The sequence below is a fragment of the Scyliorhinus canicula genome, chromosome 24, assembly GCF_902713615.1.
Source record: "Scyliorhinus canicula chromosome 24, sScyCan1.1, whole genome shotgun sequence".
Classification (NCBI taxonomy): domain Eukaryota; kingdom Metazoa; phylum Chordata; class Chondrichthyes; order Carcharhiniformes; family Scyliorhinidae; genus Scyliorhinus; species Scyliorhinus canicula.
In genome coordinates, this window is record NC_052169.1 from 8187877 (window position 1) to 8213530 (window position 25654).

Genomic DNA, 25654 nt, shown 5'->3' on the forward strand with positions numbered 1-25654 from the left:
CCAGGTACATAGATCAGCGCAGGACAGATGGAGAGCCACACAGTCAGAGATGTCGGAAATGTACAATCACAGGCTTATCTCTGCTGGCTCAGGTGGAGGTTGAAAGACAGGTTTTGCAATTTGGCTCCTAGTCACATTTATCACTCGTCATAGAATAGAATTCCTACAGTGCAGAAGGAGGCCATTTGGCCCACTGAGACTGCACTGACCCTCTGAAAGAGGACGCTACCTAGGCCCACTTCCCCCACCCTATTCCTGTAACCCCCACCTAACCTGCACACCTTTGGACACTCAGGGGCAATTCAGCGTGGCCAATCTACCTAACCTGCACGGTCTTTGGACTGTGGGAGGAAACCGGAGCACCCGGAGGAAACCCACACACACACGGGGAGGATGTGCAAACTCCACACAGTCACCCAAGGCCAGAATTGAACCCGGGTCCCTCGGGCTGTGAGGCAGCACGGTAGCATTGTGGATAGCACAATTGCTTCACAGCTCCAGGGTCCCAGCTTGGATTCCGGCTTGGGTCACTGTCTGTGCGGAGTCTGCACATACTCCCCGTGTGTGCGTGGGTTTCCTCCGGGTGCTCCGGTTTCCTCCCACAGTCCAAAGATGTGCAGGTTAGGTGGATTGGCCATGACAAATTGTCCTTCGTGTCCACAATTGCCCCTAGTGTTGGGTGGGGTTATGGGGATAGGGTGGAGGTGTTGACATGGTACCTGCCATTCGTCATGTGACTAATCTCCTGCATATTTCAGAAATGACTGTTCAAAGGAAAAAACGTTCTATCACCTTTAGAGATGCAATTTTTGCTAGATTCATTCATTTCTATTGGGAAGTAAGGATGGAGAATGAGTTAAATAAAATAACAACCATCATACAAGATGTGGCAGAATACACTGCCACTGCCCTAGACAAAATCTCTGACGAAATGCGAACAATTCGAACCGTGGTATTGCAAAATCGAATGGCACTTGACTATGTGCTAGCCAAAACCGGTGGCACGTGCGCCCTGATTGGTGCAGAATGTTGCACTTTCATTCCTGATAACTCTGAAGAAGTTAAAGATTTGGTATTACATATCCAAAAAGAAATCAAAAAACTTGATCCATCCCAAGTTCTCTCTCTCTGGGATAGAATTTGCGGGTGGTTTGGATACACAGGAATGTCCATAATGAGAATAATCCTATTCTCCTGTGCAGCTGGATTCATCATTTATATGACATACCAGTGTGCTACGTGCATCAAAGAACTATTCGCTAAGCGCAGGGGACCAACTGTCAGAATGATTCACACTAACCCTACTGCACCCCCAATTGATGAATTTGAGGTGAAATACTTTTGTTAAAATGTTAACCGTAATATCAATCAATTATTTGTATAATCTATTAATACTGAATCTGTAGCATCAAATTTGACTAATTCATTAATTGTTATTTTGTAATAATGATTCTTTAAGAATTTTAATGATTATTGTTGAAATACTTGTTGCAATACTAAGTTTCCATTCTATTGTTTAAATCTGCAATGACAATATGAATGAATTATTCTTTGCGCTTTTACCTATCCTATCGCTTTAATGATATCTTTTATCTTATTCTGATATATCTCACTTGATCTTTCGATTTATCAAAGGGGCGACTGTAGAAGTCAGGTATTTTAAATACACTTAATATCGGTAAGAAGACTGTTTAAGACAGAAATATTAAATCCCAGTTTTAAAATGAAAGAAATATACAACTTCCAAACTCAGACATGTGTTTGGGAAAAACAGAACCACTGATAAAAACATCACATTTTTCCAAGGGCAAGGGCGGAATCCATAGCAACGAGGGATAAGGATGAAGGATTGTACGGTTCTCACGCCGCTCGAGATTAGGTTGAATCATATCCCATAAATTATACAAGCTAAAAAAAATATCTTGAACTATATTGCCTTGTTTTTAATAAATGGACAGTTAAAACATCGACTCAAATATAATATATATGTATATATTTGATTCCAACATTCTCAGTGAAACAATCTTATAAAAGACAGTTTGAGTTGTATGTTCTGAATTATGCCTAGCCTAGCATGATGAGATAACATGAGGTCTCCATGGTGGCAATAGGTAGGTCAGCATTAGACCAGTTTTTGCTGGTTTTGATAAAGCACAATATCCCATGAGAAACATACCAATAAGCAACAATTAGAAGTGGCGTTACATTGTCATGATGGACGGCTTGTTATCAAATCAAATGTGTTTTGAATATAGTTTAAACCAATTAGGATTATATTGGGGTGTGATCGGATCGCTTAAGACAGATATCAAAGAGTATATCCATGGATGATTTGACCACCATTTTTAGTGAGGACAGACAGAAGACTAGAAGTGAGGAGAGGAGAGAAAACGGGGGCAGTGAGGAGAGAAACGGGGCGGAGAAAAGACAGGTGGAGAAAGAAAGAGACAGAAAAGAGACAAAAGAGAGAGAGAAAGTAAAGGAAGAGAATTAGAAAAGAGTTCTGTATTCCTATTTCATTTTCAGCCTTTGACTTTTAAAGTTGTGTTCAGGCTATTGTCTCAGAAGATAATTCCTGTGAATTTGTTGAAGAAAATCAAATTGTCTACAAACTACCTTTTAAATCATTTCCAAGTTGTAACCAATGAACTTTGAATAAAACAATTCTTATTTGCACCTGACAAGTTTTTAACTTACTTTTCTACTGAGTTTCAGCAATGTCTCAACAACAACCAGCAACCGTAATTTAAATAAAACTGGATCAAATCCTAAGATACTTCAATAGGGTGCTCTTTCCAAGAGCCGGTGCAGACTCGATGGGCCGAATGGCCTCCTTCTGCACTGTAAATTTTATGATAATCTATGATAATCTAACCACTGTGCTACTGCATCGGATAAAGCTTACCCTATGATATGTTCAAAAATGGCTGCACTTCAGCCACTTCTGCACTTCCATATCCAAAATATGGAAATTCAAAGAATATCTTACAAGCAACTTGGAAGGAGTAGGGGGGGGGAAAACAAAATTCTCATGAAACATAAAATGAAATAAATTAGTCTGTTGGCAGCGTCCAATACCAGAGAGCAATGTGCTCCTTCGTTTCAACAGTCCCGACATAAGTAAGGTCGAGGAAGTTTGCAAAGTATAAACTGTAACTGGAGTTTGACAGCTTACGTGTTGGTGTATCTATAGCTACCCCGGATGTCCACTTCTCGAACTGTTGCATGCGTCACAGGAACATTTGCTGTAGCCAGTCCCATGCCAACCAATACCACTATCCCACCAGGTTTAACAGCCTGTTGAAAGCAAAACAGAATGAGACATGGGGCTTAGTTGTTCCGGCCAACCAAAACGGAAAGAGAGGAATGTTTACGGGACATGTTGGGCTGGAATTCTACGTTCCCCCCTGAGGAGGAATGGGATGGGGGGGGGGGGGGGGGGGGGGGGCACGGCGATGCCGCATAAAAACCAACCCCTATTAATCAACTGGTTATGAACTTATCAACAATAGTCCGGCAGTTAACTGTTGCCTGGGGCATTCTCCATGGCAACACCTCTACCAATCAGAGTTCACTTGCCAATCAATGAGCACTCTCTTCCCATGGAGTATAAATTGTTGCTCCATTTACAATTGGTACACTCTTGTGAATCTGTCCTGAGGAGTCCAAAGATGAAAAACTTTGACAGCAGGTTCCTTTTTCAACAATTTTAAAACATGTGTTCACAGGGTGTTGGGGAGGGGCGTTAGCAAGGTCAGCGTTTATTCCCCATCTCTATGTGCCCCTTGGAAGATGGAGGAGGGGTTCGGGTGTGAGGTGCGCTGGAGAGTGAATGACTCCACCTCGTACGCGAGGTTGGGGTTGATACAGCTGAAGGTGGTATACAGAGTGTACCTCACAAGGGCGAGGATGAGCTGGCTCTTTGAGGGGGTAGAAGATGTGAGTGAACGTTGCGGGGTGGGGGGGGGGGGGTGGGGGGGGGGGGGCGCAAACCACGTTCATATGTTTTGGTCCTGTCCAAAGCTGGAGGATTACTGAAAGGAGGTGTTTAGGGTAATCTCTAAAGTGGCGTGTGTGAAACTGGACCCGGGCCCTCGGGTGGCCATATTCGGGGTGTCGGACCAGCCGGGGTTGGAAATGGGCGCGGAGGCAGATGTTGTAGCCTTGGCCTCGTTGGCCCGGGGTTGGCGGATCCTGATAGGTTGGAGATCAACCTCTCCACCCTGTGCCCTGGCGTGGCGGGTGGGGGGGGGGGGGGGGGGGGGGGGGGGGGGGCTGCTGGAATTCTTGACTCTTGAGAAGGGTAGGTTTGAACTGAGGGGAAGGATGAAGGGGTTCCACAATTCATGGCCGTTATTCATTATGCACATTCGAGAATTGGATAACATCAAATATTCGGGCGGAGTGTTGAGGGGGAGGGGGGAACTGTATGTGTTAATGGCAACTGTGGGTGTTTCCTGATTCCTTCTTGTTTTTTTGTTTATGTTAACATGCGGGCTGTTGTTTGGAGGTTTGGTGGGAGGATAGGATCATTGTTGCTGATGAGGGGATTGATGTAGCATTCATTACTGATTATTGTTCGTTGGTAGGCATAAATTTTGAAGAAAATGTGAAAAAGGAGAAAATATTTTTTAAAACGATAGAAATATTCGACTTCCACACTCGAAGTGAGGAGATGGTCCCTCCTGGACCACCTGTAGATACCCTGATCCATCACAACAGAAAATCAATAAGCTTTTTTGTTTGTTGAATATTGAAAGATTAAAGGGGTTTAAGAAAATCTAACAGTTGCTGTGAAGCCCGGCACTTACATAGACTCCAGCTTGGATACAGGTATCAGACGAAGTACACTCGAGGCATATGTCTGGCATGGCACAGAGAGAGTTCTTCACTTTCTGGGCTAGTTCCATAGGACAAGTACATTTGTCGACCTTTAGGATAATGGTGGCCCCCAGACATTTTGCTTTATCCAACCGTTCTTGGCACATGTCTGAAAAGAAAGCACATCGGGATTTTAAAAAAACAGAAGGTTTCCACGGACCCTTGTTTCCCTACAACTCTCATCTCTTCTTCTCTGCAGTTGTTGTGGTAAATATAATGAAAATAGGGTTATTGAAGGGATAAGGAGTCAAGTTCCATTGATTTCTAGGTGGAATTCGGGCCTATGTTCAAAGGTTTCAGCACAGGTGTCTCTCTTCTCCATCATGGTGACATTCTAAGGTAAAACCAGAGACAGATGTGTGATACATATTAATTAGTTTTTCTTTGAGATGTAGCCGGTGTGTGGGCAAAGCCACCATCCCTAATTGCCCTTGAACTCAGTGGCTTGTCAAGCCATTTCAGAGGATCACTACTGTGTGCCTGGAGTCACATGCAGGCTGGACTGGGTAATAGTTCTGTCACCTTTGACAAGGTGCCGTACACAAGGAGGCTGTGAAATAAGATGAGAGCCCATTGTGCTAGAGGGCAGGGTCCTGGCATGGATAGATGATTGGCTGACTGGCAGAAGGCAGAGAGGGGGGATTTCAGGATGGCAGCCGGTGACCAGTGGTGTGCCTCAGGGGTCGGTGCTGGGACCGCCACAACTATTCACGATGTACATTAACGATCTGGAAGAAGGAACTGAGGGCAATGCTGCAGACGATACAAAGGTACGTAGAGGGACATGTGGTGTTGAGGAAGCGGGGAGGCTGCAGAAGGACTTGGACAGGCTAGGAGAGCGGGCAATGACGTGGTAGATGGAATACAATGTGGAAATGTGTAATGTTATGCACTTTGGTAGGAGGAAGAACAAAGAACAGTACAGCACAGGAACAGGCCTTTTGGCCCTCCATGCCTGTGCTAATCATGATGCCTGTCGAAACTAACCCCTTCTGCACTTCCAGGGTCCATATCCCTCTATTCCCATCCCACTCTTGTATTCGTCAAGATTCCTCTTGAACGTCACAATCGTACCTGCTTCCACCACCTCCCCTGACAGTGAATTCCAGGCATTCACCACCTTCGGAGTAAAAAAACTGGCCTCGCTCATCCCCTCTAAACTTTCCTCCCTCGCACCTTAAACCTACACCCCCTAGTAATTGACTGTTCCACTCTGGGAAAAAGCGTCTGACTGTCCACTCTGTCCATGCCACTCATAATTTTGTAAACTTTTATCAGGTCACGCCTCAACCTCCGACGTTCCAGTGAAATCAAACCACATTTATCCAACCTCTCCTCATAGCTAATGCCCTCCTCATAGCTAATGCCCTCCATACCAGGCAACATCCTGGTAAACCTCTCTGTACCTTCTCCAAAGCCTCCACATCCTTCTGGTAATGTGGCGACCAGAATTGTGCGCAATACTCCAGATGTGGCCTAATGAAGGTTCTGTACAGCTGCTAGCATAACTTGCCAATTTTTTTATTCAATGCCCCAATCGATCACGACAAGCGTGATGTACGGCTTCCTGATTACCTTATCCACCTATGTTGCCACTTTCAGTTACAATCATCTTTAGTCACAAGTAGGCTTATATTAGCACTGCAATGAAGTTACTGTGAAAAGCCCCTAGTCGCCATATTCCGGCGCCTGTTCGGGTACACAGAGCGAGAATTCAGAATGTCCAGGGGCTGGTTTAGCACACAGGGCTAAATCGCTGGCTTTTAAAGTAGACCAAGGCAGGCCAGCAGCATGGTTCGATTCCCGTACCAGCCTCCCGAACAGGCGCCGGAATTTGGCGACTAGGGGCTTTTCACAGTTACGTCATTTGAAGCCTACTTGTGACAACAAGCGATTTTCGTTTCATTTCATTTCAAATTACCTAACAAACCCGTCTTTCGGGGCTTGTGGGAGGAAACCGGAGGAAACCCACGCAGACACGGGGAGAACGTGCAGACTCCACATAGTCAGTGACCCAAGCCGGGAATCGAACCTGGGACTCTGGTGCTGTGAAGCAACTGTGCTAACCACTGCACTACCACGCTGCCCATATGTATGCCCAGATCTCTCTGCCTTTCAATACTCCTAAGGGTTTTGTCATTTACTGTATAATTCCCACCTGCATTAGACCTTCCAAAATGCATGACCCCACATTTGTTCTTCTTCCTACCAAAGTGCATAACATCACATATTTCCACATCTGTGGAACACCGCTAGTCACAGCAAGTACACGCCAAGACTCAACGACCAACCATCCCTCACTCTTCACTGGCCACATAGAGGGAGCAAAGTCGACCCGCTGACACGAGGAAAATCACATCAGCCTGGGACCGAGGAGATCCCATTACCAAAGTGGAGAAGAATTGTCAAGACACCATAAATTAGGCATTCTGAGAGAGGAGCCGATTCCCTCCCCTCATGATTATAAGGAAAACGCCTTGAGCGATCAATGGTTTCAATGAGGCGGCTAGTGAACCAAAGGTTTTCTTTTTCTGTGTTTCTCAGCCTCCGGGACACCAGGAGTTGAAGAGCTGCAGGAACGGGCTGAGTTGGAAAAAAAGTCCAAGAATGACATCAAAGGAGAAGTGTAAGTTAATTGGTTGGTCAGAAACTGCCGTTAGGGAGGGTCTTTAAAGCAGTTGAAAATCGAAAAATGTTTTATTTTTACACAAAGTAGCTGCTACTTAAGCAAAGTAGCATCAGCAAACCAAAGTAAAATAAATTTGGCGTAAGGAAGTAAAGTGAAGCCAAGGTGGGGCAGCTCTGTCATGTGGAATGTGTGTCCTGTAATATGTGGGAAGCCGCGGATGTAACCAGTGACCCGGACGATCATATGTGCAGGACATGTTACCAGCTGAAGAAACTTGAGCCCGGGTTTTGACACTTAAGCAGCGGCTTGAGTCACTGTACCACATCTGCGAGTTGAGAACGATGTGGATAGTATGTTCAATCCCCTGGATTGTGCCTCGTCAATCATTTTTCTGTTTTGGATATCGGCGAGCACATTGGTTCCTCGGAGGAAGGCAGTAGAGCCACATTTTTGGCACCACAGGCAGTCCCTGCTGTGCAGGAGGGGAGGCAGGAGAAAGGAAAGAGCTCAGCAATAGGAGAGTTGTTAGAGGAACAGACAGGGCATTTCTGTGACCGTAGATGTGACTCCAGGGTGGTTATGTTGCCTCCCTGGTGCCAAGATCAAGGATCTCATAGAACAGTGCAGGACATTTCCTGGGGGAGGGCGGTCTGTCATTGGTTGTGGTCCATATTGGTACCAGTGGCTTGGGTGGGAAAGAGAATGAGGCCCTGAAAGAAGATTTTAGGAAGTCTGGAAAGGGGACGGAAAAGCAGGATTACTCCCAGTCCCACGCAATTGTAAAAATAGGAGATTTGAGCATTTGGCTAGAAAGGAAGCAAGGAAGGGATGATGGAGAGTTAGAGAGAGACTCTGAAAGACAGAAGCAGCACAGGTTAAAAAGTGTCGAGCAGAGGAACCTGGCAGTGTTCAAAGGTATATCGGTAAATGCAAGGAATATGGCAAACACAGCTGATGGGCTGAGGGCACAAGGTAGACACATGGCAGCGTGATGCCATCCTTACCATGGAAACTTGGCGTAAAGAGGAGCAAAATAGCAGCTCAACATCCCTGGATGTAGAGTTTCAAAGCAGGATAGAGTGGGGATAAAATAGGTGGGTCCATTGGTTGAGGAATTAATTACACCTGTGAGGAGGGATGATATACTAAATTAATTTTTAAATAAGGCCATGAGGTGAGAGTGACTGTCCTTGACATCAAGGCACCATTTGACCGAGTATGGCATCAAGATGCTCTGGCGAAACTGGACTCACTGGGAATCGGGGGGGGGGGGGGGGATTCTCTGCTGGTTGCAGTCATACCTGACACAAACAAACATGGTTGTGGTGGTTGGAAGTCAATCATCTCAGCTCCAGGACATCACTGCAGGAGTTCCTCAGGGTAGTATCCTGGGTCCAACCATCTTCAGCTGCTCCATCAATGGCCTCCTTTCCATCATCAGGTCATAAGTGGGGATGATGGTGGATGACTGCACAATGTTCAGCCCCATTCGCGACTCCTCAGAAAAAAAGAAGCAGTCCATGTCCAAATGCAGCAAGACCTGGACAATATCCAGGATTGGGGCTGACAAGTGGCAAGTTACCTTCATGCCACACAAGTGCCAGACAATGACCATCTCCCACAAGAGAGAATCTAACCATCGATCCTTGATATTCAATGGCATTACCATCGCTGCATCCCCCACAATCAATATCCTGGGGGTTACCATGGATCAGAAACTGAACTGGACTAGCCACATTAATATCATGGCTACCAGGGCAGGTCAAAGGCTAGGAATCCTACAACGAGTAACTCACCTCCTGACTCCCCAAAGCCTGTCCACCATCTACAAGGCACAAGTCAGGAGTGTAATGGAACACTCTCAAAGAACAAAGAATAAAGAAAAGTACAGCACAGGATCAGGCCCTTCGGCCCTCCAAGCCAGTGCCAACCATGCTGCCCGACTAAACTACAATCTTCTACATTTCCTGGGTCCGCATCCCTCTATTCCCATCCTATTCATGTATTTGCCAAGATGCCCCTTAAGTGTCACGATTGTCCCTGCTTCCACCACCTCCTCCGGCAGCGAGTTCCAGGCACCCACTACCCTGTGTAAAAAACTTGCCTCGTACATCTACTCTAAACCTTGCTCCTCGCACCTTAAACCTATGCCCCCAAGTAATTGACCCCTCTACCCTGGGGAAAAGCTTCTGACTATCCACTCTGTCTATGCCCCTCATAATTTTTTAGACCTCTATCAGGTCGTCCCCTCAACCTCCGCCGTTCCAGTGAGAACAAACCAAGTTTATTCAATGGCTCTTCATTGCTAATGCCCTCCATACCAGGCAACATCCTGGTAAATCTCTTCTGCACCCTCTCTAAATCCTCCACATCCTTCTGGTAGTGTGGCGACCAGAATTGAAGACTTTACTCCAAGTGTGGCCTAACTAAGGTTCTATACAGCTGCATCATGACTTGCCAATTCTCATACTCAATGCCCCGGCCAATGAAGGCAAGCATGCCGTATGCCTTCCTGACTACCTTCTCCACCTGTGTTGCCCCTTTCAGTGACCTGTAGACCTGTACGCCTAGATCTCTCTGACTTTCAATACTTTTGAGGGCACTACCATTCACTGTATATTCCCAAACCTGCAATTAGACCTTCCAAAATGCATTACCTCACATTTGTCCGGATTAAACTCCATCTGCCATCTCTCCGCCCAAGTCTCCAAACGATCTAAATCCTGCTATATCCTCTGACAGTCATCATCGCTATCCGCAATTCCACCAACCTTTGTGTCGTCTGAAAACTTACTAATCAGACCAGTTACATTTTCCTCCAAATCATTTATATATACTACGAACAGCAAAGGTCCCAGCACTGATCCCTGCGGAACACCACTAGTCACAGCCCTCCAATTAGAAAAGCACCCTTCAATTGCTACTCTCTGCCTTCTATGACCTAGCCAGTTCTGTATCCATCTTGCCAGCTCACCCCAGATCCCGTGTGACTTCACCTTTTGTACCATTCTACCATGAGGGACCTTGTCAAGGCCTTATTGAAGTCCATATAGACAACATCCACTGCCCTACATGCATCAATCATCTTTGTGTCCTCTTCAAAAAACTCTTATCAGTGAGACACGACATCCCATTCACAAAACCATGCTGGCTCTCACTAATACGTCCATTTGCTTCCAAATGGGGGTAGATCATGTCTCGAAGAATTATCTCCAGTAATTTCCCTACCACTGACGTTAGGTTTACCGGCCTGTAGTTCCCTGGATTATCCTTGCTACCCTTCCTAAACAAAGGAACAACATTGGCTATTCTCCAGTCCTCCGGGACATCACCTGAAGAGTGAGGATCCAAAAAGTTTTGTCAAGGCCTCAGCAATTTCCTCTCTAGCCTCCTTCAGTATTCTGGGGTAGATCCCATCAGGCCTTGGGAACTTATCTACCTTAATATTTCTCAAGACGCCTAACGCCTCGTCATTTTGGATCTCAATATGACCCAGGCTATCTACACACCCTTCTCCAGATTCAACATCCACCAATTCCTTCTCATTGGTGAATACTGATGCAAAGTATTCATTTAGTACCTCGCCCATTTCCTCTGGCTCCACACATAGATTCCCTTGCCTGTCCTTCAGTGGGCCAACCCTTTCCCTGGCTACTCTCTTGCTTTTTATGTAGGTGTAAAAAGCCTTGGGATTTTCCTTACCCCTATTTGCCAATGACTTTTCGCGACCTCTTCTAGCCCTCCTGACTCCTTGCTTAAGTTCCTTCCTACTTTCCTTATATTCCACACAGACTTCGTCTGTTTCCAGCTTTCTAGCCCTGACAAATGCCTCCTTTTTCTTTTTGACGAGGCCTACAATATCTCTCGTTATCCAAGGTTCCTGAAATTTGCCGTAGTTATCCTTCTTCCTCACAGGAACATACCGGTCCTGAATTCCTTTCAACTGACACCTAAAAGCCTCCCATATTTCAGATGTTGATTTACCCTCAAACATCCGCCCCCAATCTAGGTTCTTCAGTTCCTGCCTAATATTGTTATAATTAGTCTTCCCCCAATTTAGCACATTCACCCTAGAACCACACTTATCCTTGTCGACCAGCACTTTAAAACTTACTGAATTATGGTCACTGTTCCAGAAATGCTCCCCAATACCAGGTCCAGTACAGCCCTTCCCTAGTTGGACTGTCTACATATTGTTTTAAGAAGTTCTCCTGGATGCTCCTTACAAACTCTGCCCCGTCTAAGCCCCTAGCACTAAGTGAGTCCCAGTCAATATTGGGGATGTTGAAGTCTCCCATCACAACAACCCTGTTGTTTTTACTCTTTTCCAAAATCTGTCTACCTATCTGCTCCTCTATCTCCTGCTTGCTGTTGGGAGGCCTGTAGTAAACGCCCAACATTGTGACTGCACCCTTCTTATTCCTGATCTCTACCCATATAGCCTTGCTGCCCTCTGAGGTGTCCTCCCGTAGTACAGCTGTGATATTCTCCCTAACCAGTAGCGCAACCCCTCCACCCCTTTTACATCCCCCTCTATCCCGTCTGAAACATCTAAATCCTGGAAGGTTTAGCTGCCAAACCTGTCCTTCCCTCAACCAGGTCCCTGTAATGTAATCTCCACTTGCCTGGATGAGTGCAGCTCCAACAACACTCAAGAAGCTCGACACCATCCAGCTTGATTGCTCCCCCTTCCACAAACATCGAAACCCTGCACCACTGATGGACAGTGGCAGCCGTGTGGACCAACTACAAGATGCACTGCATCTTAGCAGCACCTTCCAAACCCACGACCACTGCCATCTAGAAGGACAAGAGCTGCAGATACCTGGGAACCTAACCACCTTGGAGGTTCCCCTCCAAGTCACTCACCACCCTGACTTGGAAATACATCGCCATTCTTCACTGTCGCTGGGGCAACATCCTGGAACTCCCTCCCTAACTGCACATTGGGTGTATCTACACCTCAAGAACTGCAGTAGTTCAAGAGGGCAACTCACCACCACCTTCTGAAGGGCAACTAGGAATGGACATTAAATTTGGCCTAACCAGCAAAGCCCACATCCCATAAATGAATTTTGTTAAAAATGTGTTGAGGTCAGAAATTGAAAAAAAGAGGTGAGTCACACTGCTCGGGCTGTCCCCAAACAATGGAAGTGAACAGGAAAAGCAAATATGTCGGAAAATTCCTGAGTGCAAAAATATTAAGGCAGTAATAGTTGGTGACTTCAGCTACCCTGATATCAACTAGGCTGGGAACAGTGTGAAAGGCACAACAAAATTCTTGAACTGCATTGAAAGAGAACCCTTATTAGCCAGCATGTAACAAACCCAACGAGAGGGGGTGCAATTCTAGATCTAGCATTAGAAATGAAGCTGCTCAAGTGGATGAAGTATCAGTGGGGGACCATTTTGGAAATAGTGACCATAATACAGTTAGATTTAGCATCATTATGGAAAAGGGCAAGCGACGGAACAGGAGTAAAAGTTATAAATTGAGGGAAAGACAAAGGCTACGAAGCTGAGAGGTAATTGGGTGAAAGTGGACTGGAGACAGCTACTAGAGGGGTAGGCAGTGTGAAATTAGTGGGAAGCCTTCAGAAGTGACGTTCTACAGGCGCAGTGCAGACATGTCTGCACAAAGAAAAAGATGGTACTGCCAAATCTGAAGCCCTCTGGTGATCCAGAGCGTACAGGGTAAGGTAAAGCAGAAAAAGAAAGCGTATGGCGGTCACAAAAAAACCTAATACAATAGAGAGCCTGGAGTCGAGAACGTACAAGGGCAAAGTAAAAAAGGATATTGGGAAATGAAAGGGAATATATGAGAAATATTGGCAGGTAAAATCCAGGAAACTCAAAGATGTTCAATCAGTACATTAAGAGCAAGACGATAACTAAGGAAAGGGTGGGGTCTCTTCGGGTTGAACAAAATAACTTGTGTGGATGCAGAAGATGTGGGCAGGGTTCTCAATGAGTACTTTGCCTTCACTCAGGAGAGGTATAATGCAGACATTTTAGTTAAGGAGGAGGAATGTGAAATATTAGACACCAGCTTAACGAGAGAGGAAGTACTGGAGGAACTGACCTCCTCGGAGGTGGTAAAACACCTGGGCCAGATGGGCTGTATCCCAGGGTATTGAAGGAAGACATGGAGGAAATGGTGGATGCTCCGAGGATCATTTTCCAACCCTCGCTAGGTACAGGTGAGGTACCAGAGGGTTAGAGGACGGAGAACATGGTACCCTTATTTAAAAGGCTGCGAGGGATAGGCCATATAATTATAGGCTGGTCAGTTCTCTAATCAGTGGAGGGAAATTATTAGGATTAATTCCGAGAACCAGGATAAATGGTCACCTAGAAAGGCTTGGATTGATCAGGAATAGTCAGCATGATTTTGTTAGGGCAAGTGTCTTACTATCATAATCAAATTCTTTGAGAAAGTAACAAGGAGGATAAAAATGAGGAGAGTGCAATATATCAAGTCATTTTCAAACCCAAGGTTGTGACTTGCAGGTGGGTCATGGGCGGGTGTCGGGAGTGTCGCGGGGTCATGTGTCACAGCGTTCCTGATTGTGGGATGCAGTGCCCAACTGCACTTTTATAACTCCCGGCCGCGACCAGCTTTAAGAATGCCGGCCGTTCCGCGAAGGCGTGCTCCCTCAGCAGTGCGCAGGCCCAGAGCCCAGTGGGGCAGACCCCCTCCTCCTGATGTCAGCGCGCTGACCCAAGAGCTCACCTGTCACATTAAAGGTAAGCAAAAATGGTGGGTCACGAAGGTCAAAGGATGAGGGGCGCGAAGGTTGGATGGTGTGGGTCACGAAGGTTGGATGGTGTGGGTCGCGAAGGTCGGACGGTGTGGGTCCCAAAGGTCGGCTGGTGTGGGTCCCGAAAGTTGGATGGTGTGGGTCGCGAAGGTCGGACGGTGTGGGTTGCGAAGGTCGGACGGTGTGGGTCGCGAAGGTCGGACTGTGTGGGTACCAAAGGTCGGACGGTGTGGGTCACGAAGGTCGGACGGTGTGGGTCGCGATGGTCAGACGGTGTGGGTACCAAAGGTCGGACGGTGTGGGTCCCAAAGGTCGGACGGTGTGGGTCCTGAAGGTCGGACGGTGTGGGTCGCGAAGGTCGGACGGTGTGGGTCGCGAAGGTTAGATGGTGTGGGTCACGAAGATCAGACGGTGTGGGTCCCGAAGGTTGGCTGGTGTGGGTCGCGAAGGTCGGCGGTGTGGGTCCTGAAGGTCGGCCGGTGTGGGTCCTGAAGGTCGGACGGTGTGGGTCCCGAAGGTCGGCGGTGTGGGTCCTGAAGGTCGGACGCTGTGGGTCGCGAAGGTCGGACGGTGTGGGTCCCGAAAGTTGGACGGTGTGGGTCCTGAAAGCCGGACGGTGTGGGTCGCGAAGGTCGGACGGTGTGGGTCGCGAAGGTCGGATGGTGTGGGTCCCAATGTCGGCCGGTGTGGGTCCCGAAGGTCGGATGGTGTGGGTCCTGAAGGTCGGACGGTGTGGCTCCCGAAGGTTGGACGGTGTGGGTCCCGAAGGTTGGACGGTGTGGGTCCCGAAGGTGGGCTGGTGTGGGTCGCGAAGGTCGGACGGCGTGGGTCCCGAAGGTCGGACGGTGTGGGTCGCGAAGGTCGGCCGGTGTGGGTCCCGAAGGTCGGACGGTGTGGGTCCCGGATGTCGGATGGTGTGGGTCCTGGATGTCGGATGGTGTGGGTCCCGAAGGTCGGCCGGTGTGGGTCCCGAAGGTCGGACGGTGTGGGTCCCGAAGGTCGGACGGCGTGGGTCCCGAAGGTCAGCCGGTGTGGGTCGCGAAGGTCGGACGGCGTGGGTCCTGGATGTCGGATGGTGTGGGTCCTGGATGTCGGACGGTGTGGGTCCTGGATGTCGGACGGTGTGGGTCCCGAAGGTCGGATGGTGTGGGTCCCGAAGGTCGGACGGTGTGGGTCCCGAAGGTCGGTCGGTGTGGGTCCCGAAGGTCGGTCGGTGTGGGTCCCGAAGGTCGGTCGGTGTGGGTCCCGAAGGTCGGTCGGTGTGGGTCCCGAAGGTCGGCCGGTGTGGGTCCCGAAGGTCGGACGGTGTGGGTCCTGGATGTCGGCCGGTGTGGGTCGCGAAGGTCGGACGGTGTGGGTCCTGGATGTCGGACGGTGTGGGTCCCGGATGTCGGTCGGTGTGGGTCCCGAAGGTCGGATGGTGTGGGTCTCGGATGTCGGACGGTGTGGGTCCTGGATGTCGGATGGTGTGGGTCCTGGATGTCGGATGGTTAGGGTCGCGATGGTCAGACGGCGTGGGTCCTGGATGTCGGATGGTGTGGGTCCTGGATGTCGGACGGTGTGGGTCCCGAAGGTCGGATGGTGTGGGTCCCGAAGGTCGGACGGTGTGGGTCCCGAAGGTCGGTCGGTGTGGGTCCCGAAGGTCGGTCGGTGTGGGTCCCGAAGGTCGGACGGCGTGGGTCCCGGATGTCGGACGGTGTGGGTCCTGGATGTCGGATGGTGTGGGTCCTGGATGTCGGATGGTTAGGGTCGCGATGGTCAGACGGTGTGGGTCCCAAAGGTCGGACGGTGTGGGTCCCAAAGGTCGGCCGGTGTGGGTCCCAATGTCGGCCGGTGTGGGTCCCGAAGGTCGGACGGTGTGGGTCACGAAGGTCGGACGGCGTGGGTCCCAAAGGTCGGCCAGTGTGGGTCCCGAAGGTCGGACGGTGTGGGTCCTGAAAGTCGGACGCTGTGGTTCGCGAAGGTCAGACGGTGTGGGTCACGAAGGTCGGATGGTGTGGGTCCCAAAGGTCGGCCAGTGTGGGTCCCGAAGGTCGGCCGGTGTGGGTCGCGAAGGTCGAACGGTGTGGGTCGCGAAGGTCGGCGGTGTGGGTCCCAAAGGTCGAACGGTGTGGGTCCCGAAGGTCGAACGGTGTGGGTCCCAAAGGTCGAACGGTGTGGATCGCGAAGGTCGGACGGTGTGGGTCCCGAAGGTCGGACGGCGTGGGTCCTGGATGTCGGACGGTGGGGGTCCTGAAGGTCGGACGGTGTGGGTCGCGAAGGTCGGATGGTGTGGGTCCCGAAGGTCGGATGGTGTGGGTCCCGAAGGTCGAACGGTGTGGGTCCTGGATGTCGGACGGTGTGGGTCCCGAAGGTCGGACGGTGTGGGTCCCGGATGTCGGACGGTGTGGGTCCCGGGTGTCGGACGGTGTGGGTCCCGGGTGTCGGACGGCGTGGGTCCCGAAGGTCGGACGGTGTGGGTCGCGAAGGTCGGACGGTGTGGGTCCTGAAGGTCGGACGGTGTGGGTCCTGAAGGTCGGACAGCGTGGGTCCTGGATGTCGGACGGTGGGGGTCCCGAAGGCCGGATGGTGTGGGTCCCGAAGGTCGGACGGTGTGGGTCCTGAAGGTCGGACGGTGTGGGTCCCGAAGGTCGGATGGTGTGGGTCCCGAAGGTCGGATGGTGTGGGTCCCGAAGGTCGGACGGTGTGGGTCCCGAAGGTCGGATGGTGTGGGTCCCGAAGGTCGGATGGTGTGGGTCCCGGATATCGGACGGTGTGGGTCCCGAAGGTCGGATGGTGTGGGTCCCGAAGGTCGGATGGTGTGGGTCCCGGATATCGGACGGTGTGGGTCCCGAAGGTCGGATGGTGTGGGTCCCGAAGGTCGGCCGGTGTGGGTCCCGGATGTCGGATGGTGTGGATCGCGAAGGTCGGACGGTGTGGGTCCTGGATGTCGGATGGTGTGGATCGCGAAGGTCGAACGGTGTGGGTCCCGAAGGTCGGACGGTGTGGGTCCTGGATGTCGGATGGTGTGGGTCGCGAAGGTTAGATGGTGTGGGTCCCGAAGGTCGGACGGTGTGGGTCCCGAAAGTCGAATAGTGTGGGTCCTGGATGTCAGATGGTGTGGGTCGCGAAGGTCGAACGGTGTGGGTCCTGAAGGTCGGACGGTGTGGGTCCTGAAGGTCGGATGGTGTGGGTCGCGAAGGTCGGACTGCGTGGGTCCCGAAGGTCGGATGGTGTGGGTCCTGAAGGTCGGACGGTGTGGGTCGCGAAGGTCGGACGGCGTGGGTCGCGAAGGTCGGACGGCGTGGGTCGCGAAGGTCGGACGGTGTGGGTCGCGAAGGTCGGACGGTGTGGGTCGCGAAGGACGGACGGTGTGGTTCCCAATGTCGGACGGTGTGGGTCCCAGGTGTCGGACGGTGTGGGTCCCGGGTGTCGGCCGGTGTGGGTCCCGGGTGTCGGACGGCATGGGTCCCGAAGGTCGTACGGTGTGGGTCCTGAAGGTCGGCGATGTGGGTCCCGAAGGTCGGACGGTGTGGGTCCCAAAGGTCAGTGTGGGTTGTGAAACTCGGCCAGTGTGGGTCCCAATGTCGGCCGGTGTGGGTCCCGAAGGTTGGACGGTGTGGGTCCAGAAGGTTGGACGGTGTGGGTCCCGGATGTCGGATGGTGTGGGTCGCGAAGGTCGGACGGTTTTGGTCGCGAAGGTCGGCGGTGTGGGTCCTGAAGGTCGGACGTTGTGGGTCCCAAAGGTCAGACAGTGTGGGTTGTGAACGTCGGCCGGTGTGGGTCCCGAAGGTTGGCCGGTGTGGGTCCCGAAGGTCGGCCGGTGTGGGTCCCGAAGGTCGGATGGTGTGGGTCCCGAAGGTCGGACGGTGTGGGTCCCGAAGGATGGCCAATTGGTAAAAATGGGTCCCAGGCAAAAATGTTTGAAAAACACTGCAGTGCATGTTGCCGTTTGACAAGTTGCTATAAGGCAGAATGGTCAGAAGAGTGAAATCCCTCGGGATACAGGGGAAGGTGACAGGTTGGATCCAAACTAGGCTCAGCGACAGGAAACAAAGGGTGACGGTCAATGGGTGTTTTTCTGAATGGAAAGCAGATTCCATGAGGCGTTCCACACGGCTCAGTGTTGGGGCCCTTGCTGTTTGTTGTTTATATTAATGATTTTCCTTAAATGTGGGAGGCATGATTGGGAAATTTGCAGATGACACACACATTGGCCATGGAGTTGGTGCTGAAGAGAGGTTGCTGTCTCCAGCGTGATACCAACGGTTTGGTTTGCGAGAGCTGGAAAGTGGTCAATGCAATCTAATGCGGAAAAGTGTGAGGTAATGCATTTGACGGGGGAAAATAAAGCAAGAGAATACTCGATAAATGGGAAGACATTGGGCAGCATGGTAGCACAGTGGCTAGCACTGTTCCTTCACAGCTCCAGGGGCCCGGGTTCGATTCCCGGCTCGGATCACTGTCTGTGCGGAGTCTGCACGTTCTCCCCGTGCCTGCGTGGGTTTCCTCTGGGTGCTCCAGTTTCCTCCCACAGTCCAAAGATGTGCAGGTTAGGTGAATCGGACATTCTGAATTCTCCCTCCATGTACCCAAACAGGAATGTGGCAACTAGGGGATTTTCACAGTAACTTCATCGCAGTGTTAATGTAAGCCTACTTGTGACAATAAAGTTTATTATTATATTATTAGATATTGAGAGGAAGTGAGAGCTCTTGGAGTCAATGTCCACACGTCCCTGATGGTGATAAGGGGCGGAATTCCGCACCTTTAGGGGCTAGGCCCGCGCTGGAGTGGCTCCCGCTCCGCCGACCGGCGCGAACGGCCTTTGGCGCCACGGCTGGTCGAAAGGCCTTCGCCGGCCAGCGTCACCCCGGCGCATGCGCGGTGGAGGGGGTCCCTTCCGCCTCCGCCATGGTGGAGGCCGTGGAGGTGGCGGAAGAAAAAGAGTGCCCCCACAGCACAGGCCCGCCCACCAATCGGTGGGCCCCGATCGCGGGCCAGGCCACTGTGGGGGCACCCCCCCGGGGTCAGATCGCCCCGCGCCCCCCCCCCCCCCCAGGACCCCGGGGCCCACTCGCGCCGCCAGCTCCCGCCGGCACCAGAGGTGCTGTGATTCCCGCCGGCGGGAAAGGCGCGGTTCCCACCCCCGCCGATTCCTGGGTGGCGGAGAATTCTGGCCACGGCGGGGGCGGGATTTACGCTGGCCCCGGGCGATTCCCCGACTCTGCGGGGGGGGGGGGGGGGGGGGGGGGGGGGGGGTCGGAGAATTCCGACCCTGGAATTTACAGCTCAAGTTAGTGTTGAAGCTGAAACATTTAACTCCTTTAAAACGTACTTGGATCTGCATCGAACGTGCTGGAACCAGCTGGGCCATGGACCAGGTGCTGGGAAACGGGATTAAAATGAGCAGCTGATTCTTACCGTTTTTTTTGGCTGGCGGAGACACGATGGGCCGACTGGCCTCTTTCTGTGCCGTAACCTTTCAGCGGTTCTGGGTGAGGACACGGTTCCTCAGAGATTTGAATCCCAAATGTCGCCCGTCACCCCACCTGGTAAACCTGTTTGGCTGACAAGAGTTGTGCCTCACCCAGGCATCTCTCAACCCAATCACATCGGTGGAGCCCACTTGCACAGATCGGGCTATTGTGGGAGGAGGCTGAGTTCTAACCAAAGCAAAGAGAAGGAGATGCCAAGTGAGCAGGCAGTAAGGCTGCTGTGTGTGTGTGTGCTTTCAGTTCCAATGTAGCTCAGACGCTGGTGTGCCACTTTGCCGGGGTGGGGGGGCACCTCGATCTGAGATGAACTAATCAAGGGTGGATCCTTCCCACTTCCCATTGAGGCTTCTTGGGAGGAAAAATGCCACCTGGAGAAAAATGGTTCCCTACTGTCCTAACCGCACGCGGACCACGGGGAAACCATATCGACCTCCCCATGGGACTCGTGGAGTACCAGCTCGCCAGATAGGGGGCGCCTGGGGCTCGTTATGTATTGAGATAAAAGCTGACGCAAAACAGGGCCTCAACAGATTTAATCCTCCCAGCAAAGAATGTACTGAGAGCGAGACGCTGCTTCTCGCAGACATTTGTATATAGTTTAAAAATAAATTAAGATTAAATCCTCGCCTGCTTCCTCAAGTTACACCACCTACCCGTAGGGTTGTTTATACTACTCATGTATTGCGTTGGCAGGGATCCCAAGTAACTAACCTGTCCATTTTTCAGGATGTGCCTGGGGGGGGGCGAGTAAAATAAACTGTTGTTCCAACATAGTGCCCCAATCATTTGTACTGTTCAAGAGTGAGAGAAATCACAACAGGACGGTGTCAGTAAACACCTCAAAGCTGCAGCTGACCCCTTGCCAGGTCCAGTGGGAGAGAACACGGTTAAACTGCACAAACATCACCAAGGAAACCAAAGAAATGGATGTCTCCCGGGCTAGGAATAACTTAGAAAGATATGCATGAAGACTTACCACAAACTACAATCAGAGTCACTCCAATGGCCTTGCAAACAAGTAGAGTCAACAGTCCAATTGGCCCTTAGTGAACAAAAACACCACAGGTTACAAAATCTTACAGTGAACCCCACTGGAAACACTTGTCAAAACTACTCAATATACATACACAATATACATACAGAATATACATGCACTATATACACACACAGTGCACAATATACATATATTCACATTATACATACAGAGTATACATGCACAATATACATACACAGTATATATGCACTATATACATACACAATACACATATGTGCACAATATATATACAGTACGCATGCACAATATATACACCATATACATGCACAATATACATTGAGTATACATGCACCACATACACAATATACACACAATACAGTATACATGCACAATGTACAGACACAATAGACATATATGCACAATATATACACACCGTATACATGCACAATATACATTCACAGTATACATGCACTATATACACAATATACATACAATATACATACATACACAATATATATATTATATATATACACACAGTATACCTGCACAATATGCATACAGAGTGCATGCGCACTATATACACAATATACATTACCAATATATATACACAGCATACATGCACAATATACATAAACAGTATACATGCACAATATACATACACAGTATACAGACATTATATACACACAGTATACATGCACTATATACACGCAGTATGCATGCACTATATACACAATATATATGCACAATATGCATACACAGAATACATGCACTGTATACACATACACAAAATATATGCACACTATACATACACCATATACATGCACAATATACATACACAATATACATGCACAATATATACACACTGTATTCATGCACAATATACAGAGTATACATGTACTATATACATAATATGCATACACAATATGCATACACAATATACATGCACTATATATATACACATACAGTATACATGCTCTATATACACAATATACATGCACCATATACATGCACAATATACATACACCATATGCATGCACAATATACATACACAGTATACATGTACTATATAACTAACATACATACACAATAAGCATAATATACATACACTATACGTGCACAATATACATACAGTATACACATAATATACATATACAATATACATTCACAATATACATAGAGTATACATGCACTATATATGTCTCCACACACACACAATATGTACATACACCATATACATCTAACATATACATACACAATGTACATGCATAGTGTACATGCACTTTATACACACTCAATATACATGCACTATATATTTATATAAATGATATACATACACAATATACATGCACTATATATACACACAATATACATAATTATATAGGCACAATATACATACACAATACACACACATAATATACATACACAACCTACATGCAAAGCAACATTACTGATAAATTTTGTGAACATTGTAATGGTGACCATCCCTGACACTGGACAAGAGTGAATACTTATCCCATTGTTACTTTTTTTTCTCAAAGATCTTTGACAAATCTATTTTCCATTTCCTGCCTTGCTCTATAGTGTGAATCATCTCTGGTCAAATGGGCAGACAGGCATCATAAGTTGTAGCGGAATCCTGTGCCATGAGGGTTCCCGCTCTGGGGAGCTGCCCTATCAGTGTTGACAGAAGTATTCTCGGGGATTATCGATTCGGTGGATGCGCTGTCCAGCACCCTCGGGGGTGCACTGTCCAGCACTGGTCTCCACAAAAGGGGACCAGACGGAATGGCACTCGTGGTGGTCTCCAAGACGAAGGGAATGAATCCTCTCTGGCTGCATCACAGCCTGGTATGGCAACTGCTCGGCCCAGGATCGCAAGAAACTACAGAGAGTCGTGAACACTTCCCAGTCCATCACGTGAACCTGCCTCCCATCCATTGATTCCATCTACACCTCCCGCTGCCTGGGGAAAGCGGGCAGCATAATCAAAGACTCCTCCCCCCGCTGGCTTACTCACTCTTCCAAATTCTTCCATCGGGCAGGAGATACAGAAGTCTGAGAACACGCACGGACAGACTCAAAAACAGCTTCTTCCCCGCTGTCACCAGACTCCTAAACCACCCTCTTATGGACTGACCTCATTAACACTACACCCTGTATGCTTTATCCAATGCCGATGTTTATGTAGTTACATTGTATACCTTGTGTTGCTCTATTATGTATTTTCTTTCATTTCCTTTTCTTCCCATGTACTTAATGATCTGTTGAGCTGCTCGCAGAAAAATACTTTTCGCTGTACCTCGGTACACGTGACAATAAACAAATCCAAATCCAATCCAATCCCAAGCCTCAGGTACCTCGGGAATCTGCACGTTAGAGCGAGATGTGTATAAATATGTGTCTCCCGGCGCTACGAGCGCTGGGAAATATTGCGGCTAAACGTGCTCGCTATGGATGGGACTTTGATCCCATTTAGTTAAATCAAGTCTGGTGTCTCACAAGATTGAACTGGGAGCCTCAATGGCCACAAGTTAATAGTGACCCACAACTAGGTAACAGCTACTGTGCAAAGACACCCCAACATACAACATCTGCACGTTGAAATGGGGAGTTCCCAGCTTTGAAGAATCCAGGAACACTACAGTGTATCCCCCTGTAGTATAAGGGTCCAGCACATAAAAGGTTAACATGGGGCTGAGTACAGTCCCACCCGCACAGTGACATAGGAGAACACATGGCCCAGACCTCGGGGTCAGTTTAGTGTTGGACAGAACCTTGTGCAGAAACAAGCATGGAGACAAACTCCTCGCTTGAACCTTTTACTATGTATTTGAGGGAGGTAGTGGCGCAGTGTTGTCACTGGATTAGTAACCCAGAAACCAGGAGACACAAAAGTCTGAGAACACACACAAACAGACTCAAAAACAGCTTCTTCTCCGCTGTTACCAGACTACTAAACCACCCTCTTATGGACTGACCTCATTAACACGACACGCCTGTATGCTTCACCCTCTGCGGACCTGGGTTCGAATCCTGCCACTGCCGACGGTTTGATCGTCAAGGCAAAGAGCAAATCGGAGAGCGGCCACTCCTACCTCATCCCCCCGGTGCAACCCAAAATACTCCGAATTGACACTATAGATCTGCACGCTCGCTTTAGGAGCCCTGAACAACAATCTCACCCAGTCTACAAATGCCAGCCCAAACCCAAACTGCCCCAGCACCTCAAACAAGTGCGGCCACACTACACGGTCAAACGCCTTCTCCACGTCCATAGACTCAACCACCTCCCGGCCTATCCAGGGCATCATTATCACATTCAATAACTTCCGAACATTGGCCAATAGCTGCCGCCCCTTCACAAGCTCTGTCTGATCCTCCCTTATCACCCCAGCACACAATTCTCTATCTGCACCGCCAGAACCTTCATCAATAGCTTCACATCCACATTTCACAACGAGATCGGCCGGGAGGACCCACACTGCTCCCGGTCTTTATCTTTCTTTAAAATGAGCGAGATAGATGCCTTTCACAGCATTGGGGGGAAGCTCACCCATCACCACCCACTCATTGTACATCTCACTAACAGGGGCCCCAACTCTGGCCCAAACCTCTGCTAAAACTCCGCTTGGAACCCGTCCGGGCCCTGGGCCTTCCCCGACTGCATCGCCCCCACACAATTCATCACCTCCCCCAGTCCAATCTGGACCCCCGACCCTTGCCTCATCGATCCTCGGGAACTCCAACGCCACCCAGAAACTGTCTCATGCCCTCATCCTCCGCCGGGGGCTCCGAGCTGAACGATTTCCGGAAGAAAGCCTCAAACACCCCAGTTACCTCCTCCGGCTCTGCTACCAGCTTGCCCCCTCGACCGTCTCGCTTTGGCCCAATCACCCTCGCTGCCACCTGCCTCCCCATACCCTGGCCCTGCACAGCTGTCCCACCACTTCCCCCGTTGACACTAGCCCAAGTTCCATTTGGGGCTCTGCCCCTCTTTCAGCAGCGCCTCCCTCAGGCATCGCTGAATATCTCCGGTCCACTGCCAGAATGGCCTCCACCAGCCTCGCGCCCGCTCCGCCCTCATCTTATGAACCTTAATCGAAATAATTCCCCCCCTTAACCACAGCCTTCAACACCTCCCACAATGTAGTCGCAGAGACCTCCTATTATGCTCCACATAGTTCCAGATAGCCACCCCTACCTCGTCACAGACCTTTTCATCGGCCAATAACCCCACATCCAGCCTCCACTACGGTGTTTGCCCCCCCCACCCCCCCAACCCCCACCCGCAGGTCCACCCAGTGAGTCACGTAGTCAGACACCACGATTGCCGAATACTCGGTCCCAACCGCCCTGCCAGAAGTACCTTGTCCAGGTCAGAAAATGAATCTGGCAGTACCTGCTGTGGACATGCAAAAAGAACAGAAATCCCTTCGCCCTCAGCCTCTCAAACCACCAAAGGTCCATAGCCCCCCACTCGCTCCATAAATCCCAACAACTCCTTCGCCATTGCCGACACCCTCATAGATCTGAGACGCGACCGGTCCAGTCTGGGACCCACCCCAACATGATCAGCCGCCGTTGCGTGTCCAGGCCCGGGATCTTTTCCAGGACTCACCTCATAGACTCCATGTCGTCCCAATTTGGGGCATAAATGTTCACCAGCATCACGGGTGCCACCCCCCTCCAACCTCTTCCCTTTCCATTACAAATCTACCCACATGGTCCACCACTACGTTCCCCGCCGCAAGGGACAGCTGCTTATTAATCTCCGCCTCCAACAAGACCACCAACTCTTCCGCTTTTTGGAGGGCCGGACCATGTGCCTCCAGCACACTCTCCATGGCTGCCCGAATCGGGTCTGCCACTTTCGGCAGGCCCTCCAAGGCCCCCTTGCCTTTGCTGCCGGAAC

The 25654-nt window shown here is 49.9% G+C and overlaps 1 protein-coding gene across 1 annotated transcript in view; it reads right to left on the reverse strand.

Annotated features, from left to right (window-relative positions):
- The window catches only part of LOC119956917 (sorbitol dehydrogenase-like), a 78986-nt gene that overhangs the window by 9130 nt on the left and 44202 nt on the right, over positions 1-25654 (reverse strand). Inside the window, exons 6-8 of the mRNA XM_038784487.1 lie at positions 20725-20790; positions 4812-4990; positions 3176-3297 (exon numbers count right to left, since the gene is read on the reverse strand). Coding sequence (XP_038640415.1) covers positions 3176-3297; positions 4812-4990; positions 20725-20790 — 367 coding nt within the window. The remainder of the gene's footprint in view (positions 1-3175; positions 3298-4811; positions 4991-20724; positions 20791-25654) is intronic.